This window comes from Strigops habroptila, chromosome 3, assembly GCF_004027225.2.
Source record: "Strigops habroptila isolate Jane chromosome 3, bStrHab1.2.pri, whole genome shotgun sequence".
Taxonomy (NCBI): Eukaryota; Metazoa; Chordata; class Aves; order Psittaciformes; family Psittacidae; genus Strigops; species Strigops habroptila.
This window is the reverse complement of record NC_044279.2, coordinates 87804295-87816506: the sequence shown is the minus strand read 5'-3', so window position 1 is coordinate 87816506 and position 12212 is coordinate 87804295. Positions and strand designations below refer to the sequence as shown.

Sequence of the window (12212 nt, the reverse complement as noted above, 5' to 3'; positions counted from 1 at the left end):
TAGTTCCCCTCACCACCACCCCAAGCTCCTTCCAATGACTTCAAGGGGATATTTCACCAAGCAACAAGAAAAACTAGATCCCATTTGAAATTCACTGCTTAAAAACTGCCACTCATCATGTGAGGTCAATCAGATACCACAGAAATTACTGTAAAGCTCAGCAAACCTTACTTCTGGCAGAGGGCTGGCTGGTTTGGTTAGGATTCCTCCCACATAAACAACATTGGGTAGCGTAGGTCTTGGAAACTCCAGTGCTACATCAGTGCAAAGCATCCACAGGCTGGATCCATGAACCAAGTCATACATGGACCGTTCTGGCAGAATCTTGTATTTCTGCATTATCCTTTCATATTTTGGCAGAACCAAAAAACTGACTCCAAATCTTGAAATAAGATAAACAACAGTGTTTTTAATCCTCTCAAATAGATTCATGTGATCTGTGAGCAGCGAGTTAAATTCTGGGACGTATGACAGGGGAGCTGGAGCACCCACTTCTGCTGGATACCAGAGGCCAGTGGAAAAAACAGCATATTTAACTCCTAAAAGATGAGCTATAACAAATCCACACATCTCATTGGGATCTACCAAGAGCAGGTCAAATTTTTCCTGTTTCAGAGCATGCATGAGGTTTCGGTTGCCAACGATCATGTCGCAGTTCTTGGAATAGTGGTCCAGGATGTCAAAGAGTTCGAGGGCTGTTAGTCTGCCAGAGAAGATACTCCTCATCTTGGACTGGAGAAAATCATCCGAGGTGCTGCTGTTAAAGATCCCTGGGTAGCGCTGAAGTCTATAGTGATTAGATGGAGGAATCTCTCTGCCCTCAGAGAGGAGAAACACTGTCTGGTGACCTTGGTCATGCAAGGCTGAGGCCAGAGTCTTGAAAATATAAAGATGGCTTTCAAACATAATTGGCGGCACAACAACAATTTTGGCAGCCCTCGCTATCCCAACAGCGCTCCACAGGAGGACGAAAGCTGGAGCGTACGGCTTCATAGCTGAAATGAGAAATCAAAGCATTACATCAACATAAAACAGGTCTGTATGCTACCCGGGAATTTCAACAAGTTATTATGTGGCTGTCCCATGAAAGCTAATCACATCTCCCTATTTCAAAGTCATCTTTGCAGTGGTCATGGGGAGCAACAGAGCCATTGTGCTTCAGAATGCAATTGGTAGTGCTCGGTTTTCAGCAAGATCTGCCTTTTCCCCTCCTCTCCCTTTCCATCTGGCATTAAGGGTAAATAAGAGACTTCTTCCAACACAGATACCAGTATGGCACCTGCATTACATGGCAGGAAAAGCAAGTGAGACAATGAAGTTGGTACCCTCCATGGCAATTCCACATGCACCACTTCCAGATGATATATGCCATCCAACAGCTGTAAGGTTTTTAAGCCAGTTCTCAGAGTTAGATCCTGCTACGTTCAGGATTATATTTAAAAGCACAAGTGCATTACTGTTGTAATTTATTAAGCGATTAAGAAAGTTGCTAAGTTCACCAACCCAAAGGTTAAAATCCTGTATTTATTCACACACAGAGCCAAAGAGTGTAATGGTGATTTTCAGTCGTAGGATATAAGATGACTCTCTTAGAAAAACAATTCAGTCTTGCTCCCTCAACTGGAACTTCTAATACATCCATTCTGATTTTGTAGTTCACACTTCACACTACTGTTAACATGGTTATGACCGTTTCTAACACGTCTTGTTTGATAGTCACCCACAGCTTTTGAGCTGCAGGTGACTCCTTCAAGCTGCAACTCTCAACTCTAAGAGTAACATTTTCCCCTGTTTTGTTTTCACAGAAGCCAATGGCAACAGAAAAGCACAAATTCATATGATATTTTTCTTTAGTATCAACAGTGATCAGACACATAGGAGTAGAAAGTCAGTCTGGCAGGAAGGTGCTACCATCAAATAAGAACCAACTTAACTACTTTGAGCTTTCAATAATTACGCTTTGTGCATGAGAACAAGTGAAATAACAGGAGTTAGAACTACATACGTGAACACCACAACTTCTACTGAAGCACTTTTAGAAGTACTTACTTAAATCAGTACTTGAGCACGAACTCTAACCGATGCTGAAAACCCCACTGTCATCCTAAACATATGGAGTTTCTGACAGTAGCAGGCTGCTGGGGAAAGGGAAGATACTTCCCCCCACACTCTTATGATTTGGTGACTAAAACCTGTAAAACGCTGTATGCACCAGATGAAAGTGCATTAGAAGCATGGAGAGAGGATGTCAAAAAGCTCCTCAGTCACTTTAACTAGGACAGAGAACCAAGTGGAAGCCAAACGAAACAATCTGCTCCTTTCTCATGCCAAAACAATCCATGTGGAAACTCAAGTCTGTTGCAGTGTTCTTTTTAAGTAAGCACAACAGAAACAGGTAACACTGCTACTCAGTCCTTGTTATCTCCTTACAGTGTAGTCTTATAACCCTCCTTCAACTGATTGCTCAGGACTTTATTTTTTTAATGTTATGTGGGTTACCAGCTCACTGACAGAGCATCTCATATTTGTACTGTTAATATGTCATGTTGAGCTTTCTGAAAGATGCCCCAGCTTCTGGAAGTGGTTTGACGTGGAAACATTTATACTTGGGTTTGGTGCATTCTTAAAGCTGAAACATCACCACAAGATACAATGACTATTTAAAACAAGCTTCCCATGTGGAAAGTTTCCTTACTGAATTTGAAGCCTGCTTCACACTTGCCTTCAGAAGCATTAGCCAATGCCTAGGAGATTGCCAACCATCATGTAGAGAACTCTACCACTTTTAAATTGATTATCACCAGCAGCAGTGTGTACAGTGTACATACACACATACATACACACAAAAAAGTTCATTCAGGCAGATGCACTCTTCTCTGTGGGTTTTGGCTCTTTACTTTCCCAAGACAAAGCCCACAGCATAAAGATGCACAGGAAAATCTCCTGGTATCCATGGGTAAGTAGTGAGGAACTGAAACACACCGAATGTATTGAGATCTCCACACCACCGCCACATTCACAGGCTGACATAGCATTCTGGTAAGTACTCAGAGGCTTCACCATTTCTAGGCACAAAGCTCAATTTTACAGAGATAACACTTCAAGGAAAGAGGGAGGAAATTACTTGCTGCAAATATCACCAGATATTTGAGATCTTCACTATACTGCGTCACTGCCATTGACATCAGGAGAGAGAGATTTGGGGGTTTTTAAGTTGTTTCAATTATGGTGTTGGAGCTTACCCTAAAACATCTCCTCCTTGACAAACGGTAGTAAATTCAAACTAAACAGCAACCTTATTCACTCCCCAGTGAAGGTGGAAAAAGCGTTCTTACTACATGAGAAACAGCTTACCTCCCAGCATGAAGGCCTGACCTGCCAGAGAGCTTAAGGTATTAAAAATTGCCTTTTTAGTTTCAGCCTTGGATTTCACTGGAGGCTTTCTTGAAAACCGCAGCACCCCACAGAGCTCAGCTGCCCTCCCAGGAGCTCCTGTTTGAAGGATGTGCCAGCACCGAACCCCACTCACCATCCCACTTTGTTCCTTCCCATACAACTCACAGGCTTCAAGCCACAGCAGAGGGTTGTGCAAGTGCAGAAGTACACAGGCTTGGCAGAGCGTTCAATGTAAGGCCCAACAAGCCACGCTCAGCTGTCTTCAATAGGGCCCCAGTGGAGGGTAACACTCAACAGGGAAGTATGGTCTTAAAATAATAATTAAGTAATGGTTCATCAGTAAAATATCCAAGAAAAATGATTCATCAAACCTGGAAAAAACCCCTTACTGATTACATTCCCCATGCTGTAAGCATTCCCACGGTATTAAGTTACTGATCCTGTCAACAATAGCAATATTACAAAACATGAATGGAGGTGTAGGATTGGGAAATTCAGAAATGTTAACTGTTTCTACCAGCAGCATAAATCCAAGGTACCAAGAGCCTAAGGGCTACTCAAGATCCAGCAGGTTGCCAGATGCAGGAGTGCTGTACTTTGGTCTCCTGACCCAACACAAGCCTGGAGCATAGTGCAGTAAGATACAGTCCTCAGCCCTAAGGCATATTTTCCACAGCCAGGGTTATGCACATACCACCACCAAAAGCCACGGGAACTACAGCTGTACTTCCCTGGGATTATGATACTACTTCCCCACTGCTTTTTATTGCCTCCCTCCCAAAGCAGCAACGTTTTAAGTGGGAAGAGCATTGGACATTTTACTTCTTATGAAGGTACGAGCAAGCACTACCCAAAATGAAAATCTGTCACTAAAGCTACAAGCAATTTACCAAACATTAGTTTTTCTCCTCTTCTTGTCTATCAGCATCAAGAGATGACCCACCATGCTTCTCCAGGAGTCTGTAGCTTGCATTATCTTCAGAACTGATAAAAAATATAATCACTTCCCAAAAAACTTATTATTCAACTCCGCTTTTCAATGCAAGCATCTTCCACAGGGACCGGAAAGTGTATGTATAGGACCTGCCAAGCCATAGAGATATTAAACACATAGTGCATTTAGAGAAATGCCAATTAAGTGCCATTTTTACTGGAAAAATGGCACTGGCCTTATATTGAACTTCTGACAGGAACCTGCAGCCTCATCACTTCATCCCCTGGCCCGACAGAAGCAGGGAGCTTGGAAGGTCCGTGTTTAGCAGGAATGAGGGCAATACGTAACAGCACTTTGTAAGCCAATTAATCTCGAGCATAATTCCTATTTGCCAGACTGGGAGTGGGGAAGAGGTAGGTGCTCAGTGCCATCAGCAGGATGACAACATGCGACAACGCAAGCTCAGCCCCAGGCTCCATCACAGACACCCCTTCACTCCAACCATCCTCGGCAGTGAGCTCCTCCAGCACATCAGGTATTTCCAGCAAGACAGGGAGAGCTGCAGAGGCTTGCCTGTTTCAGTGGGAATTTGTGATTCAGCTTATCTGCAAAAGCAATAAGCAGTGCCTAGGCAGAGGGAGCTTTACAAGGGTCAGGAAAACTGAGGTGGTGCTCAGCTGTAAGTCAGATAACCACAGCCAGAGCACAGGGACCCTCCTCACTAACTTCCAGTCATATTCCAGCAGTGAACTCCCAGAATAAATCACTTGCTAAAATAAATAAAAAGGATTAACATGCAATGCAACTGCTTCCTGTTTCTGAATACCAGCAGCATGAAAAATTGCCACGCGTCCTGACAGAAAAGAGGAAAGAAAACCCAAAGTCAGAGAACGGTGCGTTTCTCCAAGATAGCTGACAGCATAAAACAGTTTTCTACCTCTATCTTAAGTCCTTCTACTTAGGATTTAATGGAGATTAAGACAGATTATTTTGGTGCCTGAGCTGGTACGTAACATCCTTTTATAAAACAGGGTGAGAAAAAAAAAAAATCCAAATTTTCCAAAGTTTATTAAAAAATAAAAAACCAACAAAAAACCAAACCCCACCAACACCCGACAAAATATCACCAATTTGAAGCCATTACTACTTTCAGTCAAAGCCCTTAAAGGGCTTTGGTATGGAGGAACAAAAAGTGATGCAGAGTGACTTTATATGAGCAAAACCAACTGCCACGTGTAAACAGCTCACATACTAGAGTGCAGTAAGAAAGAGTTAAATATTGAAGAAATACCAAGAGGTTAAACATTAAACCTATTCCAACAGCTTCTCCTAAAGGTAAAGACCTACATGTGGGTTTTATTCAAATGAAAGAAATTCCAAGTTTGAAAACGTGTTACAGAAAACCAAGCACACCCACAGCAAACTGCTGGAGGGATTTTTTCAGCTGACCACGACAGTTCTAAGATCCCGATTTTCATTTTTAATTTTAAAGAAGTATTTCTCCATTCACCCAGAAAGACTAAGTAGGATCTAGAACCAGAAGTGTGACTATACAGAAATTGGTGACTTCCAGGGGAAAATATAAGGCAAAGGATCCTCCTCTTGTTCACAAAAGCCTGATACTTGAAAATTGGGTGATGTGGGAAGAAACTGAATGACATCTATAGAAATTATATATAAATCTCTTAACATTTAATTATTACAAAACTAATAGAACAGTAATATTTCAATCTTAAAAATAGTTTTAAAAAAATTCCAATTAATAATTTATGTAACAGCCACAGTACTGGAATACATACTGAAGATTACATTTACTGCCAATCCTTAAAAATCTGCTAATCACCCCATAATTAAAATTTACAGGCATGTTTGGGGGTTTCTTTTGTGCTTTATACCACTGGCTGCCTACCTACTATTTCTGATTCTCACAGAAGTAACCATTTTCAAGCCAGCCATACCATCATCAGTGTTTCCCTCTATTGCAGCAAGACCTAGAAGCAAAAGAAGCTCTTAAGCACCTCTATACACAGCACATCTTGAATTCAAACTGCACAAATGTTTATCCCTATGCAAAAAAAGTAAACAGCTCTTATGCACTTACACATACCATAACAATACAAAGAGTCCTTTTTATTCACTAGTAACGCAATGCTTCTGACTTCTGGAACAGCAAATGAAGTTTCACAGAGACCAAGTTCAATGATGCTATTAGCTTTCTCAGATTCCTCCCTTCCTTCCAGCCTTTCTTTAGATTTGCTACTGCTGGTTGAGTTTACCTGGGCAGCTTGGACAGAAGAGCAGGACCTCTGCCTAGAAAGGTGCCCTTCATACTGAACAGCAGCCAGTACCGACAACAAAGGAGCAATCTTTCTAGCTGCTGCTCACTCTCACCTTACACGAGGAGCTCAAATTACTCATTACAGTTTAACAAAAACCAGTACACATAAAAAGAGGAGGCTTACCGACTAGACTTCCACCTCTGCAAACCCAAGAGTGGATGCTAGTTAGCACTGAAATGGCTATGCCCAAACAGAAACCTACAATTAGCAAAAAGGGAAGAAATTTGAGATTTGTGTGCATTTCAGCAAACCCCGCCCACCGGCATTCTGGTAACGTGCAGATTTACTACTTCACCTTGCTCACAGCATTAGCCTCTCTTTATTATCAGTTCATTACACAAAACTCAGTATTTCAGAAGGGAGAAGGCAAACCCTTCTTGTAAGAGCTCCAAACTCTCCAACATTTCACGTGATCTGAGCCAATTGCGATAAAAGGCAGAAAACCAGAAAATTGAGGGGGGGAGGGGAAGAGAAGGGAGGAGAGAAAGAGAAGGTGTATTTTACCATCAATTAAACTGTTAATACAAGTTGCAAATCTGATGCAGTTTCCGCACAGGGAGAGTGAATCTCCACCAGTTATCAGTTACACAACACAGTGCCCGCGGCAGGCTCCAGGCTAGGCTGCTGCACAGTCACTTGCTTCTCTTTCCCCAAGTCCAACTCTACATCAGTAATCCCACACACTCCTCTCTCTGTGCGAGGCTAAAACCCAGAACCAGAAGTAGTGCAGTCATCTCAACAGCCAAACCCACCTTAACATGCCCCAGCATTTACCACTGGTAAACATATATAGTACATTTATTTCTTTTAAGATAGTACCTATTGTAGCCCTAAGAAGACACGGTTGAAAGCGTGGTCAGAAAATGCTAAGTTGTGACTGAAAGACAACTGGTTACGGAGAGCATTGCCAACTCCCTCTGAAGAGCACATAAGCAGCTGCTGGCTGTGACTTACTACTGCTTTTAATAAAACAGGAAGCATTGATGAGGAGAAAGAAATGAGCACAGATCTCTGATGGTTACCTGATGGGTTACCTGATTTACTGAAGCTCCAGTTCTGCCCTGCCTACTCAAAATCCCATTAACTTATTCTACGTGCGTATCTGTTTGCTCTACCTGTTATTAAACAGCTTTACAGATAAATCATGGTATCCAACCTTCACAGGCTTGTAAACATTTCAGTTAAACAAATACAGAACCAAGCCCTACAATGCTAGTTGCATGACCAAATGCCCTGTAAGCAAAGTATTTCATCAAGCCAAAGATAGCAAGGAATGACTAACAAAGAGCACTTACAGTTAAGTATAAAGCTAAAAGAGGAAGGAAATATTCCAAGACAAACAAAAGGATCTCTAACACTAGTTACAGGGAGATTGAGTGCTTAAAAAATACAGCTAAGATTTGGTTTGGGTGCATGCATCAGCCACATGCAAGCAGCTGATATTAAAGACAAAAATATATATGTACACACAAGCATGAATGCATTGCATTGATTCAAAACTGGGGAAGAGTGAACAGAGAAAAGAAGAGGTCTTTCTTTCTATTTGTGACATCCTTCAAGACATCTCTTGAAATAGTACCAGGCCACATCAGTTTGGGGTTTTTTTGCCAAGCACCAGAGTAAAGAATGCTACCCATGCGAGGAATCGCACTGACCAAATTATGTGGAACAGCAAGTCTCAGAAGATGATCAAACTACGATAGACACAGGAAGATCTTAATTAGTGGCTTAACAGACAACAGTAAGACCATGTTCTTCAAGCTGGAAGTACAACTTGACTCCTACACCCTTTAAGCTGGCAACTGTAAAATATGTTCTTACCTTATAGTACCGCTTACTGTACTATGCATATTCTGTAGGTAATAGGAAATATTACTCCATAATCCTTTAGGAGCATTAAAGTAAATCAGGGCCATAAGCTGACTTCAGGCAGCAAACTGCAGTGTAAGATTAGGAAGCGGTTGCTATAAGCAACCCCTGTGCTATAATGCAGAGGAGAGTATCAGAAGTGTGTGATCGCACAAAGCCTTGGAGCAACAAACCACTATATTATCTAGGAAGAGTCTCTGATAGCAGATATTGCACAACCTTTGGATTTATTTAAGTTTTTCCTATCACACATCTTGTTACTAATTGCTGAGGTAGAGCATGCTGTCGTTGTGTTGCAATGTTTTAGATAAGTGGTAAGATTTGGCTTCTAACCACAGGCTCTCATTTCATCCAAATGAATAAATTAAGAAATTAGTAGAAATGATTAGTAAGAAGTCACATGTGCATAAGCAAGGGCTGGTTTTGCATTTTCTTTGTACAGTTTCTTGAACTACAACTATATCCTTCTATTCAATGACTGAAAAATTTCAATGACAACAAGAACATCCCATCTACAGATAAAAGAGAGAGCAACATTTACAGGCATTACCATGTCATCTGTCAGAGACTTACTGCGTCAGTTATGCAAACATCAAAGGAGTTAAGAGGGAGTCAAAAGGATATGAAACCCCTTCTAGTAAAAACCTCTTATTTGTGTAACAGGCTTTATCACACACTGATGGACTTTACCTAAGCTTTTGTACTTGAGAGTTGGAGAAAAATGATTTTCAAAGTCCTCACTCCAAAGGTAGCAAGGTAGATAGAGAAGGTACTCCTCTTTCAACATAGAGGTTTTACAGATAGCACACGACATACATTCAATAGACATTCTAGCAGATAGATCTTTAAGAAGTTACATGGGAATAGAACTCTTGTGCAAGGAATAATGTCATACTAAGATGAATTTATAGCAAATGACCAAGTTACAACATTCTCTGTAGCACTTCGCCACTGGCTTTCTGAAGGAACAGCTTTAAATGAGCCCTCAGAAGTTTAGGATGGTTTCCCATAAGCATGAAAAGATTGATCATATCTAAAAAGATTAAAGATGCACAAAAACTATCTGTATTAGTCGATGAATAGATTCTGAAGTTATTAACAGTAATACATTCAATCTTTTAAAAAAAGTCACTTAAAAGCCATAGCAAGGCCCACATCCTTTGGATTATAATAATGCAGTACTGACAGCACCAGTCAAGAAGAGATTTACCTGAGAATAAAGGATTAAAGTCTAATTAAATGTTTTCATAATGTGAAGTATGTTACAACAGGGCCAAGGCACATCCCCCTTCACAGGACTTGCATTTCTGAACACTTTATGCACTAGAACTAAGCAAACATTATTCAGTTAAAAATTCAATAAATATTTTATTGAACGACACTATTATATAAGTACCCGTTTTCAAAACTCAGTCCAACTAACTGCATGAAATTGAATTTCATAAAGATTTTATGCCCTACGAAACACTGAGGCTTGCAGACCTACCAGATAGGCATGTGAAAACAATTCAAAATGCATCAAGAATATGTTTTTATAACCCAAATAAAGAGAGCAAGAAGAGCAAGTTCTCTTCTATCCTGCTGTGCACTGGGCAGTTTAAACAGGGTATTTTAAAATCCTTATAATGTATAAATCTTTTACTGTATGTAGCCGAGATGAGCATTTGCAAATACTATACCTACCTGTCAACGTTTTGTTAAAATTGAGAGCTACTGCAAATTCTTCTGTGAGGCTCAGCCAGGCCTCAAAGTGCTGCATGAAGAAAAAACCTATCCTTTCTGCTACTGGCCTAGGTCCAAAGCAGCATAGCAAGACCAGAGCAGGCTTCTGGCCCTAGCACCTTGGCAGCTGCACTGCATCCCCAGAACCAGGAGGGAAGAAGGCACAGAGGGAAGGACAGCTCAGATTGGGCTGTGCTTACTGCTTCAGGCCCTGCACCAGAGCAAAGCTGACCATGTACACACGTGGTATTGCGACTGAGTTGATGTGCTGTCCTGGACCTCAGGAGGCACAGTGCAGAAACCTGAGAAACGAAAAACCTTCTCCAAAACCTATGTGGCCTTCAACCAAATGCAACTCGACTCAGTGCACAAGCGACTCAGATTCCTCTGCATTGGCGCTATTATGCAATTATTTCCTTGCTGCCCATGGTTACTGCACCCCCAGCACCTTGGAAAAATAAATGCTGACTACGTATAGCAAAAAAGCCATCTATTTTAAAGCAAGACACATATATTCCTTGAGGAGAGATTTATCTACTTCATCCAAAACAATGCGAGATTTTTTTCTGACTAATTATGCCTCTTCCTCACAGCTAATGTGATTTCAGAGAAGATGCAGTATTTTGGCACCAACATACAAGTCCCTTGAGAGAGTCCCCTCAACTTCTGGAGACCTTTCCTCCAAGTACCAAGAGCTGAAAGCAATGTTTCTCAAACTTGCTGCAGCCATGCTGCACCAGAAAGAAAGCAAACAGGAATACTGCTGTGGCATCAAGGGGTGAGGGTATTAACACAAAGAAGTCCACAAGCCTACACCACATTCCCTAGAGACACCAGTGCTATTTAACATGTTATTCACTGGCTCACAAACTGCAGCGCTGCTCTTGCTGTGTGACAGTGCACTGCGCAGAGGAGCCCCGTAACAGAGTAACTTCCTGAAATGTGTTTCATGGTGCACGGTCAGGAGCAACAGGAGTACGTGTAGAAAGAGAAAGAAAACCTTTACCTTCAGAGAGCAAGGGGCATGAGTACCACAGCAACTAATGGAGACAAAGATGTCTCCAGTGAGGGGTCAAAGCTGCCCAGGAATCCCTCTCTTTCACACTGGCATCCAAAAACAGGTTGAAGTACTGGCTGAATGAACAATCAAAGAGGAAAAAAGGAAAAAAACCAACCTGACTCTGCCTGATTTTAAACCGATTTTTAAACATCAGTGACAGATTCTACTTTGATAAAATTACTCCGAAGAAGGGGCTGGAAGAGCTCTGTAGCAATCTTAACTTGCTGGTGCAACAAACGCAGCCTAATAGTTCTATGCTACCATCACACAAGCATGAATTTTGCCTTATGAACAAGCCTCCAGATTTGAAATTACGTGAGTTTTAAGCTTAAACACACTTTACTGGGATTTTATTTGAACTTAAGCAATTGTTTGGAGGGATGCTTCATTTTCCACTACAGCTAGCTTCAGCTTGGTACAAGCTCTCCCTGGTCACACCATCACATGACACCTACACGCACTGAATGAATTCCTTTGTTCAGTTTCTGACTTCATCTTATAGCAAATAACTACATTTTAACAAGCCACACAAACAGAATCACAAGGGAAACTACAGGAGGTTTGTTTCTGCAATGGGAAACACAACTTTGAATAAAGTTAAAATACTTGATTTAATAGTGTTTTGCTCTGATTCAGCTCAATTAAAATAACTGAATTGCTCAAGACCATATGCAGCAACAACACTCACCAACAACATTCAGCTTCTTCAGGCTGGTTTTGAAATTTACAGGTAGGGTTCTTTTTAAGCTAATTATTGTCTTTAGCTTTCAGATGTGTTCTGTAGCATCTGCTTCAGACTACCTCCTAGCAGATTTCAGTTGTTAGATTAAGGACAAGACTAATGTATGTAGCAACTTTACCACAAAGGACAAGACTAATATATGTAGCAACT

General features: G+C 41.2%; 1 protein-coding gene across 2 annotated transcripts in view; it reads right to left on the bottom strand.

The window, feature by feature from the left end:
* The window catches only part of UGT8 (UDP glycosyltransferase 8), a 47083-nt gene that overhangs the window by 25447 nt on the left and 9424 nt on the right, over window positions 1-12212 (bottom strand). The window contains exons 1-2 of one of the 2 annotated variants that reach the window (XM_030480159.1): window positions 6793-6828; window positions 172-995 (exon numbers count right to left, since the gene is read on the bottom strand). In XM_030480159.1, coding sequence (XP_030336019.1) covers window positions 172-993 — 822 coding nt within the window. In that variant the 5' untranslated portion in view covers window positions 994-995; window positions 6793-6828. Of the gene's footprint in view, window positions 1-171; window positions 996-6792; window positions 6829-12212 lie in introns of those variants that run through there. The other variant, XM_030480158.1, reaches the window with a different exon arrangement.